The sequence below is a fragment of the Oryctolagus cuniculus genome, chromosome 12, assembly GCF_964237555.1.
Source record: "Oryctolagus cuniculus chromosome 12, mOryCun1.1, whole genome shotgun sequence".
Classification (NCBI taxonomy): domain Eukaryota; kingdom Metazoa; phylum Chordata; class Mammalia; order Lagomorpha; family Leporidae; genus Oryctolagus; species Oryctolagus cuniculus.
The window spans coordinates 86,734,074-86,753,141 of NC_091443.1; the positions used below are offsets into that span (position 1 = coordinate 86,734,074).

General features: G+C 39.0%; 1 protein-coding gene and 1 pseudogene across 19 annotated transcripts in view; one reads left to right on the top strand and one right to left on the bottom strand.

Moving 5' to 3' along the window:
• The window catches only part of HERC1 (HECT and RLD domain containing E3 ubiquitin protein ligase family member 1), a 224,822-nt gene that overhangs the window by 73,018 nt on the left and 132,736 nt on the right, over positions 1–19,068 (bottom strand). For 14 of the 19 annotated variants that reach the window (XM_070054350.1, XM_002718170.5, XM_070054343.1 and 11 more), the window contains exons 28-36: positions 18,463–18,583; positions 17,986–18,223; positions 17,640–17,830; positions 15,187–15,342; positions 13,651–13,757; positions 12,667–12,777; positions 9,409–9,585; positions 1,632–1,871; positions 1,164–1,247 (exon numbers count right to left, since the gene is read on the bottom strand). In XM_070054350.1, coding sequence (XP_069910451.1) covers positions 1,164–1,247; positions 1,632–1,871; positions 9,409–9,585; positions 12,667–12,777; positions 13,651–13,757; positions 15,187–15,342; positions 17,640–17,830; positions 17,986–18,223; positions 18,463–18,583 — 1,425 coding nt within the window. The remainder of the gene's footprint in view (positions 1–1,163; positions 1,248–1,631; positions 1,872–9,408; positions 9,586–12,666; positions 12,778–13,650; positions 13,758–15,186; positions 15,343–17,639; positions 17,831–17,985; positions 18,224–18,462; positions 18,584–19,068) is intronic. The other 5 variants (XM_070054352.1, XM_070054347.1, XM_070054346.1 and 2 more) reach the window with 1 other exon arrangement.
• Positions 7,011–7,305, top strand: LOC103351203 (mitotic-spindle organizing protein 1 pseudogene; annotated as a pseudogene).

Below are 19,068 nucleotides of genomic sequence, written 5' to 3' on the forward strand. Positions count from 1 at the left end.
CCCAAGTACACCAGCAGGGAGCTGGATTGGAAGTGGAGCAGCTGGGACTCAAACTGAAGCCACTTGTAGTGGCTTCACCTGCTATGCCACAGTGCTGGCCTTTGGGTTCAAATTTTAACTCTGCATAACCTTGGGAAATTATTTAATCTCTCTAAACCTTAGTAGTGTTCTCATCTGAAAAAATGTAAACAAATTTTACTTGTCTCCTACAGCTAAAAATTAAATGAAACTCTGCACATAAAGTGCTTATTGGTACAGTGCCAGACATACTGTAAATAATGCTACATAGCCTAAATCTGAAGAAATTCATAGTTTCTTCACAGCTCACAGATGTTGGGAAGCACCATGCCATCATTTTAACCAGAATAGCCAAAAGCTATTTGGGGCAGCAAGAATATCAGGAAAAAGTATGGTATCAGGCACTGTGCAGTCTGTTTATTTCATCTCTAGTTCAGTTTTTATTGCCCAGCTGTTCAAGAACCAGTCCTCCTCCCTCATGAGTGGCTAGCCTTAATTCAGCACTTACATTATAGAAAAAGTGTCCATGCTATAACTTCAATCCCTTCCAGCAAAGTCACTAGAAATTTTAAAATCAGACCTAAGTTATCCTACATCCTCACGAGAAAGGATGTGGTAATAAAAAAAATCCACCCATAAGCACAGACAAACCACAAAGAAGTTTGTCTCTGGGTTTTAGATGAAAAAAAAAAAAAAAACACAAAGTTTTCACTGAGATTCATTTAATATTGTTCTTATGAGGTTCCCATTTATACCATCCACAAAGACTGTGAACTCTCCCTATCATTACCTGTAACTTCCAGTACTCAACTATTGTCATTTAAAATTATTTCTAGATTTCTCTCTCAAGTCCATAATTGCCAGTAAACCAGAATATCCCAACTACTTTCTATAATTTCTGTAATTGCACATTTGAAAGTTGGCTCACTATATTCAAACTGTCAGAATACCAAACAATCTCTTCATTCAGAGAAAAGGTGATTTCTAAAAATATCTAGCCTTCTACAAAAAACAAATGATTCAAGTAAGATATTTTTAGTGATTGAGAAAGCTTATTGTACTTATTAACTGTATCTGATAACAATATTAATAAAAAATAACAAATATCCTTCATGCTCAAGTATAAAAGTTTAAAGTTGCATTACCTTTTCACCTGGATTACTGCTATAGAACATTACGCATGGGTACAACTCTGCTGCATCTACATCTTCAAAAGCTAACTTGGGCTCCTAAAGTATGGCAGAGGTAAGGAAAAGAAAAAAGAAATGAAATTTTTTAAAACTGATAATATCTAACCACATTAAAATTCAAAGCACATATGACACAGAAGGAAAGTTAACAGAGCCAAATCTTAATCAATCTTGCTAACAACCCAGGAAACTGCAAAGTAATAAATGATCCGAATTTGTTCACCCATTTGAAAAATCTTAACTGGGATTTTACTATCTTCCTGTTGTTTGGTGCTGACAAATATAATAAAGAGCAGAAAATATTAGAGAAAAGGAAAGGAGCATGGATAATCTATAAACTGAATAATCAGCACTTGAAAAACTGGTTTGAATGTAAAAAAACAACAACAACAACATGAAATACTTGTGAATGAATTTCAGTACCTCTCCATTTTTCCCAAAGGAAATGGTCCTGGCTTCCATGTCTAACACACAGGTGATGAAATCTCCTTGGGTAAAGCTGGACAAAGTCAGAGTCTGTTCTCCGTTGTGATAGAGGTTACCACTGTAGGCCCTATAGAGCCACATATCTGAGGTAGTACGGTGGTTAAAGTCATGTACTGGCCAGCGAGAAACTCCAACACACGTGCCTTCATTACCTCTGTTTTCTTTCACAATGTAAAACTGAAATAAAAGTAGTAATGGTCATTAATACTTTAAAAGCCTGTTTATACATTATCAACTACATTAACCAATACTGGGGAATATGTTTATAAATAATATTTATGCATTTATAGGAACATGTTGTTTCTTTTCAGCCTAAGTGACAATAACACAAAAATGAAACAATTTCATCAGTTTATAAAGATTTAGAATAACCTTTGAGTATCTACACCATTTATAGAAGCAATTTTAACCTACAACTTAATTATAAAGCTGAGGAAGTATGTCTAATCCAGAAAATTATTAATGGAGAGCTTCAATTTTTTACATACTGATTTGCTAATTACTCTCTTCCATTCAGCACAGTTAAGATTACAATACTGAGATTGCCATTTTAAAAACAGTCTGCTTGGGACCGGCACTGTGGCATAGCGGGTAAAGCTGCCAGCTGCAGTGCCAGCATCCCATATGAGCATCAGTTCAAGTCCTGGCTGCTCCACTTCTTATCCAGCTCCCTGCTGATATGCCTAGGAAAGCAGTGTAGGATGGCCCAGGTCCTTGGGCCCCTTCACCCACACTGGAGACCTGAAGGAGGCTCAAGACTCTTGGCTCCTGGCTTTGGATCAACCCAGCTCTGGCAGTTGCCATTCGGGGAGTGAATCAGCAAAAGGAAGATCTCTCTCTTTCTGCCTCTGCCTCTGTGTAACTCTGCCTCTCAAATAAATAAATCTTAAAAAAAAAAGAAAAAAAGTCTGCTTGTGTCTTGAGATTCGATGATTCTTTACAGCCCTTTTCTCTACTGTTTAGGAAGTGTTTTTTCTTCAAATTATTTGTTGAACTGTTTACTTAGTGTATGGTTAATCGCGTGAGTATAAAGTAACCTGAAAATAGTTCTTAGTAAAAATTAAGAATGGGAAGCCGGCGCCGCGGCTCACTTGGCTAACCCTCTGCCTGCAGCGCCGGCACCCCGGATTTTAGTCCTGGTTGGGGCACCAGTTCTATCCAGGTTGCTCCTCTTCCACTCCAGCTCTCTGCTGTGGCCTGGGAGTTCAGTGGAGGATGGCCCAAGTGCTTGGGCCCTGCACCCGTATGGGAGACCGGGAGGAAGCACCTGGCTCCTGGCTTTGGATGGCACAGTGCTCCGGCCATAGTGGCCATATGGGGAGTGAACCAATGGAAAAGGAAAACCTTTCTCTCTGTCTCTCTCTCTCTCACTGTCTAACTCTGCCTGTCAAAAAAAAAAAAAAAAAATTAAGAATGGGAATAGGAGAAGAAGGAAGAAGAAAGATGGGACTGTGGGCAGGAGGGAGGGTACGGTAGGAAGTAGCATTAGGTTCCTAAATCTGTATATATAAAATACATGAAATTTACATACCTTAAATAAAATAAAAATAAAAAAAGGCCTGTTTGCAACAATAGCCTTTCACTAGTATCTGGGATCTTGACTGGCAAACAGTTTCCTGCACTAATATAAAACTTCTCCTATTTCAGGAAGGTGGTTCACTGACCTAGAATGTTTGAATAAAAAAAAAGGTGGTTTATCCTGAATACCTGCCTCCCTCCTGTTAAAGTCTGAAATGTTGGTTCATTTGGGGTAGAAAGTGCCCACTCAACCAGCCCCCAGTAAAAACTTCTAGCCCTGAATTTCCAATGACTTCCCTAGAAATATCACACACACATTACCTGCTGTATTTTTGTTGCTAGGGAAAGACTATGATGATGGGAGGGAGAGAAAATAAGGAAGCCTGCACAGGATTCTTCCATACTTCAGCTGGGTCTCTGCCTCATTATCTGGCTACATACCCTTACTACATCCTTTCAATAAATTCCAGTCATAAGTACAACTATATGCTGAGTCCTGAGTCCTTCTGGTAAATCTCTGAATACAAGGATGCTCTTGGATGCTCCTGACACAGTGGTGGCTACAACGAGGTTCACAAGAATAACTCTGGTGCATTAAAATACAGTTACAATATTATTTAGGGGGTTTGTGGTGGAAGACAGAAGAGTACAGCAAAGACAAAAGTCCCATGCTCAGGTGGCTAGAGTTATAGATGGTATGAAACACAAGGTGAGAGGTAGAAGTTGCCTATGGAATTTTAAAATGATGGATCTGACCACAAGACAGCTGGCTTGCTAGATCCCTTGGCTACTTTTGGCTTTACAGCTAACATTGGGAAAACAGAGGAGCTCAGGAAAAATTTGTGTCACTCTCTCAGAGAAAGGACCAAAACATTTCCACAGACAGGCTATGGATGAGCCCAAGAGTAAAAATTAGTCTGTATTTGTTTTCTCCTCTAGTGGGAAGGGAGAGGATTAAGAAATCTGTGAGAATGAGCTTTGGGTAGACTAAAAAACACTAAAAGTGTGTGTTCCTCTTTCCTCCAACTGGCAGGTTCAGTTCTCAGGGCTGGAGCAAAGCTTTAAACAGAGGAGAGAAAAAAGGAAAAGAGTCACTCTAGCAGTTTTCTTCAGTCCAGCTACTGCCTCTCACTACAGGAGCTGCTTTTTCTCCCAACCCCCAAGTAACCCTATAAATGCTAAACTTACTACTAGGAAGTTGAGGAAATTAAAAATCTGAGGTCGGAGAAAAAGAAATGTTTAAAAAAATCTCTGTTTTGTGGTAAATGCATCTAGATATATGATAACAACTGGTGCAAATGTTGCATTTTTGGAATTTATAAATGATAAAGGCACATCCTGATCAGGGAAAGCTGCAAAAGATAAACATGTCAGTGGGATACGACTTCCTTGCCTTTTACCAATAGTGAGTAGATTGGAATCTAAGCTCTGAGAGCACTGGACACAACACAAAGATAAGGAACTGATTTTCTTTGCACATTGGAGTCTTTGGCAAAAGGGAGATAAAATAAAAAAAGAGGCAAACTCCAAATGGAGATACATAAAGATGAGCTTCAAAAAGCAGTCTTTAGTTGCCAATGAATTCTTGTAAAATCAGGTGCCCAGAGGCTGATGATTGCCCAGCCTGAAGTGCATGCTTTTGAGGGGGTCAATTTGGACTCTATGACTGACAAGTAAAAAGAGTATATGGAAGCCTCATTTGATACCTGGACATAAAACACTTGTCTGGTCCAACCACATCTAGGCTTTCCTGCTGCCCCCAAAGTTTCTGGCTTTTTCGAATCGTGCACTGACATATTGTAACCACTTGAACCTGACTGTAAGCTAAAACCTGGTTTCTTTTTATTTTTTTATTTATTTTTATTTTTTTGACAGGCAAAGTGGATAGTGAGAGAGAGAGACAGAGAGAAAGGTCTTCCTTTGCCGTTGGTTCACCCTCCAATGGCCGCCGTGGCCAACACGTTGCAGCCGGCGCACTGCGCTGATCCGATGGCAGGAGCCAGGTACTTCTCCTGGTCTCCCATGGGGTGCAGGGCCCAAGCACTTGGGCCATCCTCCACTGCACTCCCTGGCCACAGCAGAGAGCTGGCCTGGAAGAGGGGCAACCAGGACAGAATCCGGCGCCCCGACCGGGACTAGAACCCGGTGTGCTGGCGCTGCAAAGCGGAGGATTAGCCTAGTGAGCCGCGGTGCCGGCCCTTATTTTTTTTTTAAGATTTATTTATTTTACTTGAAAGTCACAATTACACACACACAGAGAGAGAAAGAGAGAGAGAGGATTTCCATCGCTGGTTCATTCCCCAGATGGCCACAACGGCTGGAGCTGAGTTGATCCGAAGCCCAGAGCCAGGAGCTTCTTCTGGGTCTCCCATGCGGGTGCAGGGGTCCAAGGCCTTGGGTCATCTCTACTGCTTTCCCAAAACCTGGTAAGTGTCTTCTATGAGCTATTTCAATCCCACATCAGCTGTGCTCAACGAAGGCAAATCTAGGCTCAATGAATGAAAGCTCAAACTCCAGGAGTGCTGCAGATTAAGGACACTTCTATGGGGCCGTAAACTATGAAAACATCACAGAGGCCAGCTCTTGCAAATGCCTAAGGATGGAATATTCATCCATCACCGTGGCTCACTAGGCTAATCCTCCGCCTGCGGCGCCGGCACCCCGGGTTCTAGTCCCAGTCGGGGTGCCAGATTCTGTCCCGGTTGCTCCCCTTCCACTCCAGCTCTCTGCTGTGGCCCAGGAGTGCAGTGGAGGATGGCCCAGGTCCTTGGGCCCTGCACCCACATAAGAGATCAGGAGGAAGCACCTGGCTCCTGGCTTTGGATCGGCATAGCGCCGGTCACAGCGTGCTGGCCGTAGCGGCCACTTGGGGGGTGAACCAACGGAAAAAGGAAGACCTTTCTCTCTGTCTCTCTCTCTCTCTGTCCACACTGCCTGTCAAAAAAAAAAAAAAAAAAAAAAGGAATATTCAAAATATCAACCCCTTATTGGCTATATTTCTGATACAAAGACTGATTACATTGCTAATGTGATTCCTACCAAAAACTAAACACTGGGTGAGGACATTCGACAAGAAATAATCCCCCTCCATCCATTCTTAAAAACATCTGTCCTACCCTACCATATCTAATTTTTTGCCTGGATGGACTCTAAATCACCTCCGGATGATATTCCAAGCTCAGGTGCTTGGACCCTGCCACCAACCCTGCCACCCAGACGGAGCTCCTGGCTTCTGGCTTCAGCCTGGCTCAGCCCCGACTGTTGCAGGCATTTGAGAGTGAACCAGCAGATGGAAGACTCGTATTCTCTCTCTCTCTCTCTCTCTCTCTCGCTCTCGCTCTCGCTCTCGCTCTTTTTCTTTCTTTCCTTCTTTCTCCCCCCCTCTCTTTCAATTGCTCTGCATTTCAAGTAGGTGAAATACATAAATAAACATAAAAAATACATATGCTGCTGTATTTTCTTTGCTAGGGAAAAGACATTCTCTAATGTGACCTCTCATGGGAAAGAGGTATCTATGATTTTGTAATCATTTTAAAAATTTTAATTTAAAAATTACAAATGAGTTACAAAATTAGTGCCAAGTTCATGTATATCCTTCACCCTGCCTTCATTTATGTCAACATCTTACATAATGATAGAACATCTATATAAAACAATTTTTGAAAAGTCTTTTCACACTTTTTAAAGAACCTGTAGTATAAAGACTAAAAGACAAAATACTTAAAACTCCTTAGGATGAGAAAGGAAGGAGCTCCAGTTTCAGGTCAGCCCCCTCAGCCGCCTCCCTCGGCCTCAGCCATGGCGGGTAGTAGTGGCACTGGGGTGGCAGGGGTGGCCGCAGCGGTGAATCTGAATGCAGTGAGGGAGACCATGGATGTTCTGCTTGAGATTTCAAGAATTTTGAATACTGGCTTAGATATGGAAACACTGTCTGTGTGTGGCTTTGTGAACAAGGAATTACCCATAAGCTTTATCATTAGTTAATAAGGAGCTTTGTGAGGCTGCTGAAGCACTTAAGACTGCTGAAAATATGACAAGCCGACTTTCTGGAGAAATCCTGATGAGATATGTCAAGCTCTGCAAGAAGACTTGAATACTGCATTGTAGTCAAAAATGAACAGCAAAATTATTGCGTGCAATGGTGTAGGAAAATTTCCCTTTTTAAAGAATTATAAAACCTGGCTTTATAAATCAATGGAAAGTAGCTTACAGAAAGAACTATGAGATGTGTTTACATCTCATCTCATTCACTTTTTTAAACTATCCTAACGCTTGGCCATTGTAATGTTCATATTTATGTATTCCTTATTTATAGCTCTGATAAGCTTTAATTTTCTAAGCAGTCTATCAGATATACATAGCTGCTGTGCCTGATTGTAGTGGAATCCATCAGTAGGGATGTGTAGTAGTTATGACTTATTGACATTTCTATTATAAATTTTGATTTTGAATTGCTTATGTGAATAATTGGATTTATGTTGTATTGAGCTAAAAGTTGACAGGATTTCAGCCACTATTTGTGACTTTTGATTTAGAATCATTATGTATATCAGAATCTTGTTTTTTAAAATAAGAGCATGGAAAACATTTCTTGTAATCTGCTCTTTAACAATACTTACTTTTTAAAACAGTTTTTGAGCAGATAATAGTGTGAACAGACCGTTTTTGTATTGATTGACAAAATTTTTAGAAACAGGTTTTAAAAATAATACTGCATAGCTTAGTATTATTTATAGTTTGAATCATTTAACTCTAATGAGAATTTTAGTTAAGAATTTTTTTTCTAGATTTTAGCCATAAATGAAGTTATCCTATAAATTATGGTCTAAAAAAAAAACTATATGAAGCAAAATATAGCCAGCATGCAAAATTCCTTTTTACTTTTATTGCATAAAAGTAATTGGAATGTTTACTGAATAAATCTTGAGTGGTTATTTAATAGATCACTAGGTGGGTGGCATGTTTCAACAGATATTTAATACTTTCAGAAGATTAAAGATTTCTAGTCATTAAATAGAAAACTAATCAAGTGTTCTTCATCAGGAGTTACACATATTACTTCCTAAAATCATTTTGTGTCATTATTTTTACCCTTAAAGTTTTTTTTTAATTCAACAGCAAGCTGTACTCTTCTTTTATTTAGATTTTATTTATTTATTTGACTGCTAGAGTTACAGACAGTGAGAGGGAGAGACAGAAAGGTCTCCCATTTGCTGGCTCATGCCCCTAATGGCCTCACAACAGCCACAACTACGCCGATCTGAAACCATGAGCCAGGAGCCCCTTCCAGGTCTCCCACGTAGGTGCAGGGGCCCAAGAACCTGGGCCATTCTCCACTGCTTTTCCAGGCCACAGCAGAGAGTTGGATTGGAAGAGGAGTAGCCGGGACTAGAACCAGCGTCCATATGAGATGTCAGTGCCGCAGGCAGAGGATTAACCTACTGCACTACAGTGCCGGCCCCTACCCTTAAAATTTTAACCAATGAAAGTGATTATTCAAAAGTGAATTTTAAGAAATTTATCATTGTGTTGGTTCTGTTCCTGTAACAGAATTTCAAAAGTTTTTTGCAAGACTTAATACAATTGAATCTGATTTTATCGTTTCCCAAATTTTATATTTTGTTAGATACCATTTAAATGATAGTACAAGCATTCACCCTTTGTTACCTTTTTTCTGTTGTTCAGACAAGCTGAAATGGATTTAATAAGACTTCATAATTAAACAGCAACTTTCTCTTAATGTAGGCATTTGACTATTTTAACTTTTTAAATGCATAGCATCTTTATCAATTACACTGAATGGTCTGTCATTGACAGAACAGTTTGGGAGACAATAAGAACTTGTGAGAAATCATTTGATTGATAATAAACACTATCAAAGAGAACACCTTTGTCCTACTCAAAAATTTGTATATACTTCTAGGCTGTAAGAATTGATAGTTTTATTATGACTTTGTAGATTAAGTTCTTCATGTGTGAAATAATAGTAGGAAAATGTATTGAGGAATTATATTCACAGAGGAATTCTTTAAGGTGTCACAAATCTTAAATGTAAACATATTTTAATGCATACTTAAGATTTAAAAAACTGAGCAAAATTATGATACAATTGCAGTGTTGTACATGTTGTCAGAGACAAAAATAAAACCATTTTGGTGATACTGGAAAAAAAAAAACTACTTAGGATTCTACTCACCTTCCATTGATAGCACCCTGAAGTAACTCCAGTTGATGCCAATCCATAACCTTTTCCTCCACTGCCATGAGTTAAAATCTGCCCACTTTCCACCAGGCAACACTGAGCTTTCTCTGGATCAAAAGATACTTCCTGTATAGGAAGATTCTCATCTTCTTCTTCCAGCTCTCCTTGCTTCTACCAGAAAAGGGGCTGAATCAGCATTTTTGGAATAACCTAGATCTCAGGTAATATGTATCCTGAGGCTTCTTGGTTTTATTTCCCAAGTATTTGCTAAGTAACTACTATGTATCAGCTACTGTGCAAGAAAAACATAAACACAATGATAAACAGGGCAAGATTCTTACCCATAAAAACTTATAATTCAATTAGGGGATAAAAAGACAGATACATAATGCCAGTATTACAGCAAGATAAATAAAGTTACATGATAGGTATAGCAGAAACAAAAGTCCAAGTGTCTAATCATGCTTAAGAAGCACAAACTAAGCATTTTAAAAAGAGGGTGACTTCTGAGGTGATTTCTGAATGATGACAAGGTATTAAGGAATTTGTCAAAGAAGAGAAACTGCACACACCAAGGTGTGGAGTTGCAATAGTGCTTTAAAGCAGGTGCTAATACATAAGTGTCTAGAAAATCAGAATACCAGAAAGTGAGCACAGAAAGAAAAGAAGGAATACAATTATGGAAGGCCTTGAAAATCACATTAAGTCAGAACTTATTTATTATTTATTTTTTTTATTTATTTGACAGGTAGAGCTATAGACAGTGAGAGAGAGACAGAGAGAAAGGTCCTCCTTCCATTGGTTCACCACTCCCCAAATGGCTGCTATGGCCGGCGATGCGCCGATCTGAAGCCAGGAGGCAGGTGCTTCTTCCTGGTCTCCCGTGCGGGTGCAGGGACCCAAGCACTTGGGCCATCCTCCACTGCCCTCCTAGGCCACACAGAGTGCTGGACTGGAAGAGGAGCAACCAGGACTAGAACCCAGTGCCCATATGGAATGCCGGTGTCACAGGTGGAGGATTAACCAAGTGAGCCACGGTGCCAGCCCCCAAGTCAGAACTTTTTATAATTTACACAGGGGATCTGTGGCCAGATTTGCATTTTGTAAATATCATTTTACTACAGGTATAAAGGACGACAACAGAGAGGCTAATCAGGAGATTGCTAGAGTTCAGGTAAGAATTCATTCACTCACTTACTCATTCATTCATTCAAGGAGCATTTATCAAGCATCTTTGCCCTGCCAGGTACTCTGACACATCCTCTATAATTAGCAGTGATGGGTAAGATCTCTGCTGTCACAGAATTTGTATCTTGGAAGATGGGGACAGAAATTAAATAAATAAAAAACACAGGTAATAAGTGGCATACTGAAATGAAATCAGGTGTTATGACAAACTATGTGACAACTGCTCTAGATTGGTTAGGGAAGAACTCTCTGAAGAAATAATAATTAAGTTGAGGCCTGAATAAGAAGTCTCTGAGAGCAGCACGGTTTTCATGCAGTTGCTTAGTTTCCCGTTTGGGAAACCTGCATCTGGTATCAGAGGCCTGGTTTGAGTTCTAGCTACTCTACTTCCAATCTAGCTTTCTGCTAATGTGTGAGGCAGCTTGAGTACCTGGGCCCCTGCCACCCACGTGAGGGGCCCAAATGGAGTTCGAGGATCCTGGCTTTGGCTTGGCCTAGCCCTGGCTGTTGCAGGCATTTTAGTGAGTGAACCAGTGGATGGAAGACATGCTAGTTTCTCTTTCTCTCCCTCTCTTGTGTATATTCTGCCTTTCAAATAAAATAAAAATAAATAACAAAAATTAAAAAGAAGTCTCTGAGACACAAACTTACAGAGGACAGGCAGCTTAAAGCCCTAATAATAGGAAACAAGCTTGGCGTGTCTGAGAAACATAAAGAAGTCAAGTTGTTCAGAAAAATACGTTGAGCAAAGGGGAGGGGACAAGGAGCTCTAAGTTTTATCCCAAGAAATATGGAAACCAATGGAATGTATTTTAAGCAAGGAACAAATGTACTCTGATTTATAATATTAAAAAATCACTTTGGATCCTGTGGAGAGTGAACTACTGTGGGTAATGATGAAAGCTAAGACACCAGACAGGAGGCTATTATATAGTCTAGACCAGAGACAAAAATGGCTTAGAATAAATACAGGAGAAAAAGGGGAAAGCAAATTCAAGTTAAGTTTTACAGAGGAGCCAGGAGAACTTGGAGATTGTACAGATGAAGAAAATGGAGGATGACAGAAGAATCAAGAATGACTCCTGAGCTTTTTGCTTGAGTAACTAACCAGGAGGGAATCAGTCTGAAAAATACGCATACCAGAAAAGGACTGGGGTTGATAGCTGAGAAAAAAGAAGCAATGTTGGGACTAAGCCTCAGGATACTCCAACACTGGGACTGAATAGGAGAGGAAGAACTGACACAGAAGTATGAGAAGTACCACTGTACCTAAGGAGGACAAAAACTAGAAGTGTGTAACCACGAAAACTGAAAGGTTTAGGGTAAATGAATGGATGGATTCAAGGAGTGAAACCAATAGAGCCTAGTGACAACATGGATAGAGACTTAGGACAGTCTAGAATTCTCAAAACCTTGGTTTTGAAAAATGAGGTAAATGGTGGTGCTGGCAATCAAAAGTGGGATAGGAAGAAAAGGAGAAAGATTTAGGAGGCAGACATTCAGATTAGCATTTCAGTTTGGAAGTGGTCATGAGTAAGGATGCTGGAATTCTGAGGAATACCAACATTTTGGGATGGAAGCAAGGTGAAAGTGGTACCAAAGAACTGTTTCTGGAGGGAACTGAGGAATGGTAGAAGGGACACAGAAATCCAGGAGAGAGTAATACTTTGAAAACAACAGAAGACTGCAGTTTCCAAAGGTCAAGTAAGATGAGGACAAAAAAGTGTACACTGTATTTAGCAATGAACACCTTTGTCATTTAATTTCAGTGGAACATAAACAGTTGGGCTGAAAGTCTAACAAGCAAGAAATGACTGTAGATTAATCACTCTTAAGAAGCTTGGTAGTAAAGGACAAGAGAGGTGGCTTCCTGCATTCAGAATGTGATTCGGGAAGGCGGGAATGTAACCAGGGAAAGGAACCACTGCAGGGGGTACAAAATGCAGACACAGAAGGTGGGACAACTGATAGAACAAGATCCTTCAGAGCAGCAGGCATCCATAGGCAGGTGACGGATATTCACTTGTGCTGTCTTTAAAATATCTTCTTGGAAGAATCACTTACCTGTAGTTTTATTTCTTGTTCTTTTTCCTTTATCTGAATAGCATGTTTGGCCTGAGCAATCGGAGTCTCCCACATACAATCCGACAGAAGGGAAAATAAGCGTTCGACAACCTGTTTTATTGAAGGAAAAAGAATGATGAAATTTGTGAAGAGCAATTTTAACTATTTTTAGAAAAGATATATCATGTACTATTAAGTCATCTGTGAAGCTTGATTACACCAGTGTCCAAGAGCTACTTTTGGTGGTTCTGAGTTAAACATGTTTGTTCAGGAGATCATTAACCCACTAGAAAATGGATTCAGGGCTGGTGCTGTGGCATAGTGGGTAAAGCCGCCACCTGCAATGCTAGCATCCCATATGGGCGCCAGTTCAAGTCCTGGCTGCTCCACTTCCAATCCAGCTCTCTGTTGTGGCCTGGGAAAGCCGTGGAAGATGGCACAAGTGCTTGGGCACCTGCATCAGCATGGGAGATCCGGAGGAAGCTCCTGGCTCCTGGCTTCAGATTGGCACAGCTCTGGCCGTTGCAGCCAACTGGGGAGTAAGCCAGTGGATGGATGACTCTCTCTCTCCTCTCCTTCTCTCTCTGTGTAACTCTGACTTTTAAATAAATAAATAAATCTTTTAAAAAAGAAGAAAGAAAGAAAATGGATTCCATTGCCCTCATGCCCCTTACTAAACAGACCTTTGATAGGGCCATTCAACTACATATGTTTCTCTCCCCTCTACAGACCCACATATAGTAAGGAATTTCTCATATTTCTTTTCCTTTTGACCTTGCAAGTCCCTTATCCCTCTACTTGATACAACCCATAACTTAATTTTTCTTTCTCCTTCCTTGAAGAGGAATAAAGAAAATAATCTCAAAAGTGGAAGTTACGTTACTAAGTGACACATTCACCACTGAAAAGACTGCAAGCTTAGCTTCTGAGTGAATCATACTGCAGATGTGGAAAACATCTTCTAATAACTTTAAAAATAGAAACCTGGGCCATCTGATCATCTTCTACACCAGATTCACAAGCTGGTAGCACAGCTTCAAGGACATGAAGTGCAAGGAGCCTTGTTCTTAAGTTACCAACTAGAGGAATACCTGGGGGGAAAAAGACATTTTCTTTTTATCAATGTGACTTAAATTCAAAGTGAAAATGAGCTTCTTTCAAAAAAATCTCTGAGGCCGCTAAGCATGGATAATTGGAATGGACTTCATTTCAGCTTATTTTCATAATTCTGGACCCATCTTGTATCCACTAATGCATATGAATATTCATATTTATGCCTCAGTTTCTATATGATGGGAAAAACACTATAATAAATGTGCCAGGTACTATGCAGTACATCTCACAAACACTAACTCTGTTGAGCCTCATAAACTTTAGCAGCAGCCCTACTTTACTGATAAGAAAAATAAAGCTCAGAGAAATTAAATAACTAGACCAAAATCACACAGCTTACTAGAGGTAGAATTTTTAAACAGGTCTGCTAATTTCTAAAACTCATGCTTATTCTACCCTCTCATGGCTGATCCCCAGAGCATGCCCTGGCTGTCTCACAGGGATTGTTATGGGTAATGGGGAATAGGAAGTTTGTACTTTGTTAAAGGAAGCAAAGACAGGACAGAATACTAATGAATAAATATACACTCTTTTTTATATACATAGCTAAAATAAAACCAATTGAAAATAGATGAATATCTGATGTTTGTTATCTTCGAAGTACTTAATATTACATAAATCCCATCTTATTAAAGGAAAGACAGCTGTTATAAGTCATACTAGCTAAGAAAAACTGTTAGAGTATATTGAGAATATAAACACACAAAATAATACACACCGTGGAGGATTATATTATGTTTTAGCATACTTAAAATAGACTTGAGGTAATAGAAAAGTTCTGGAACTGTTGTTCAGTGTTGACAGCTGAATAACATCGTAAACATGCTTAATGTCACTGAACTGTGTATGTAAATGGTTAAAATGGTAAATTGTATGTTATGTCCATTTTACCACAATTTTTAAAAAACTGACTAGAAGAGGACTGATGGTACGTTATGTAAACACACACTAGATTTTTAGGCCAAAAACCAGATATTAAGCTTATTACTGAGAACTGTCATAGTTAACACACAATCAGAACTCACAAGGCAAATCACATCATAATAATAGGGAATGGATAAATTCAGATCTATATCTTGATAATTCAAGTACTGAGGGCAAATCTGGTGCTAAATAATCACACCAAACAGGATGTTCTCTGTTTTTAATCTATACTATAATGTGAACAAACAGAATCACTATATCTAACTAAATCCATGATCTTCTCCAGTGCTACTTTTCTATTATTAATTTTTCTGTCAATTTCATACATATAAATTTCTTTGAATCAAATAAGCACTCAGAAAACAAGAAAGAAAAGCCTTGAAACCAAAGTCAAATGTCCAACATTGGTTAAGTCTGACATCATCTTAATAAAATAGGAGAGATATGTAAAAATGCTCTAAAACAAAGGCAATGGACACATACCTGAAGAACACTTCTGAGATGCTATATTTAGAAGCACCTCTGTCCACTTTGGGGAAGCCATTTTTGACTGAATTGCTTTTGAAGACACAACTCTGCGAAGAAAAACTAAAAAATCCCCTAAATGGAGTTCGGCTGCATGTTGTTTCCTGAGAGCAGCTGAGGAGTAAAAAAACAAGTTTATGTTACAACTGGAAGCCAGCAGGAAATAACTTACACACAGGTTGCAGTGAACACAAATCTATTCACCTCTAGATGGTCAATTAGCTACTGACTAGAAAACCTAAAGAACAGAAAGAGAAAGGGCCAAAAAACAAAGCCAAACTTGAAACATCTTTTATGTCTCTATAGTAAAATAGTGTGCATACTTATTTTGTGCATTTTAAAAATTGCTATTTAAAAAAAAGCAGTGGTTCCCTACCCAAGTCTAGGGTTCTACTGAATAGAATTTTGAGAGGCTGGTGCAGTGGCTCACTTGGCTAATCCTCCACCTGTGGCACTGGCACTCCAGATTCTAGTCCCTGTTGGGGCGCCGGGTACTAGTCCCGGTTGCTCTTCTTCCAGTCCAGCTCTCCTCTGTGGCCTGGGAGGGCAGTGGAGGACAACCCAAGTGCTTGGGTCCCTGCACCTGCATGGGAGACCAGGAGGAAGCACCTGGCTCCTGACCATTAGGGGAGTGAACCAACAGAAAGAAGACCTTTCTCTCTGTCTCTAACTCTACCTGTCAAATTAAAAAAAAAATTTTTTTTTGAGGAAGACAGTCTGTGAACTTACAATTGTATGGAAAATTGTACATGCGTGTATATTTGCTAGGAAGAAAGTTCATGACTTTTATCACATTTTCAAAAAATTCATGAACTCCCTTCACCAAATAAATTAAGAATCACATCTCTTGGGCCAGCACTGTGGCACAACAGGTTAACCTACCTCCTGCAATACCACGATCTCATATGAGCACCACACGGCCCTCTCTCAAGGACAACCCAAGGAAGATGAATGACACTAAGTGTGTTGTTACACATGCCCAGATTCAGCTACAGAACTGTTTCTCTCTACTGCACATGGAAGGATCTAGTTTTTTCAGAGACCAATAGGCTAAGAAGTATCTTTGCAACTTCTTCCCTATCATTCATATATTTAGAACTTAGCTCAGATTGGTGAACTGTTAAATTCACTGACCCTGTACCTACACTGGATCTCAAGAAAGTAGAAAGCGGCATGAAAACTTTATTTTCATTTTATTATGCCTTGTGAATCTCCCTAAGCCCTTCCTATAAGGACCAGATTCTGTATATAAACAAGGAAAAAGAGCTTGCCCCTGGTTTAATGTCTAAAACTGAAAGATTATATCTTAGTCAGGCTCATCTATCTTCTTAAAAGTCTGACTTAAGAGATTTGGATATTTCTTCTGAGCTTTTTGTAATATGCTCTAATTACTCATTTACCAGTCTGCTTCCCCATTGCTATATAGAATGGTCTCTGAGGGCAGGGACAATGCTTTATCATTCTGTATTCCTGGGGTGTTTCCTCTGTCTACCTGTCAATAAGAATATTAATATTTAAAAGTATCTTACTGAATTTTTATTATTTCAATATTAACATTCACTAAACTTTCACTATGTGCTTTCACTATGTACTGCTCAAAGTGTTTTACATGGATTAATTATTTAATCCTCACAATGATCTCTGCAGGTTGGTTCTATTATTACCCTTAGTATATTGGGGCACAGAATGGTTAAGTAACTTGCCCTCTTCCTTTATATATCTAATTCAGAAAGGACTTAAGGGCTCCCAGAGTTTATTACGCTAATGGGACAAGGTAAGTTCACAATCTTTTTTGAATAAATGACTAACCTAAGTCCTTTATTCTTTAATTATGTAAAAGATATATGTAGCAGTTATGCTATTCAGAAATACAGTGCTCACTATAAAGTCATTAGGAAATGATAGTACAGCAACCAAGAATTATGCTAACTAAGTATAATGAAGACTTCTGTTAGTGACTAGAGAACATAATAGCCTAGGAAGAAGCTGAGCTCCTCTAATTATAATCCAGGTCCCAAAGATCAGAACCCTTGGTTCTGGGGGAACATGCAGGCCAGGGCTATGGTTTCAGTCAGTTTGTCAGGACCAAATGCTAAGAAAACATCCAAACCTCACATAGGTAATACAGCTTGAAGGAAATCAGTCACCCAAAATCTAGGTCCTAGAGCTCAAACATCCAAGGAGAGACTGAACCTACAAAATAGGTAGTGTGGTCATAGCACTAGTGTTAATAAAGGAAAGGAGGTTTGGTCACAGCTCATCCAAAATATATTTGGAGAGAAAAGGTGTTTATAAATTAAAAAAAAAATCCTTTCATGTCTCACAACAGTCTACATTCTAATCATATACACACAATGGGGAATCATTAAATGCTCTGTGAGTAACTAACAGAGAAAAGAAGGTTATGATACCTCTGAAATCTTTCTTCTCAGTTTCTCCACTGGAGTCTGCTTTTTTCATTTCTTCTTCCCCATCTTCTTCCCCTTCTCCAAAGGAGGCTATAAGTAGTACACCAGTTTGGGACAACAAATTCTTCAACTGACTACAGAGTAGATCCAATAGGGATTGAACTACCTTGGGACTCAGTTTATCAGCATAAGTCCTATGTGAAATAAGAAGGAAAAGATAAACAGTAAAAATATAAAAGGGCTAACATTATGCTCAAATACACACAGTAAATTAGAGGGAAATGGAGATTATTAAAATGAGGAAAGATGGGGTCCCATATAGTTCAACCAAAACATTCATAATACTTACCCCGTAGTGATGGCTAAAATCTGGAGCAACCTTGTACTGGCCACTTTCAAAGCTGTGCTAAGCTGAGAAACACCTGTCTTTGGCAACAATTGCAGGGGCTGTCCTAACATGGTGTCTGTGCCACATAACTGTGACAGAACATTTAGGAGACCAGTGGAAATTGCCAAAGAAACATCCACTGGTTGATAATGAACACTCAGGGCGAAAACTGTAACCAAAAGGAGACGTTGCTGGGCTTCTAAGGAAAAAGAGACAGAGACAGTTCAGAATCTTCTTTGAGGTTACAAAAACATTTACTAAAATGAATTAATTTCCAAAATATAAATAGTAATATGGAACATAACTACATTTTCAAGTATTTATTCTTTATCTGCAAATTTATCTAACCATAAATGCAAAATATAGAATGTCACTATCAACCGAAACATCAGGCCAAAATGTAGCCTGCATCCTACATGTGCTGGGATAGTCACTCACCAATGTGATGTTTGTTTGCTTGCAAGGCTCTCTCTAGCGTGGCAGATAACTGTTGATAAATCTTATGCACAGCCACCTGGATTTCAATCTGAATATTTCGCTTAGCTGCTCTGATCCCATCCTGAATTATACAGAAAGATTTATTTTTTAGATTAGCAGCAATTATACTTTCTCACAAAAAGAAGCAATAAAATTTTGTCCTTGGTCTATGCTAAAGCCCTATGGTGGTTTTTACTTATTTACTGTGTATCAGTAGATACTAGTATGAAAGCTTAATTTAAATGCTTAATAATTCTTGATTGTATATAATCTCTCTCCTTCATTACAAAATAATCTTTCCTCTCTAAATACAGAAGCCATAAAGAGCTTTTTCTTTAATGAATGAAGAAAAACCATAAAATGATCAAATCTAAAATGTAAATTCTTAAAACCTATCCTCCCAAATTCTAATTCCCATTCAGAGTTATCTAATCTGGCTAAGGATTAATAACGCTGAACCAGCAAGGGTTCTAAAAGTACAATAGTACCACAGCTCACCCAGTCCTAACCATACTACTTAGGAAACTAGACCAATGAGATATCTTACTAAATAATTTAAAAGCTTTT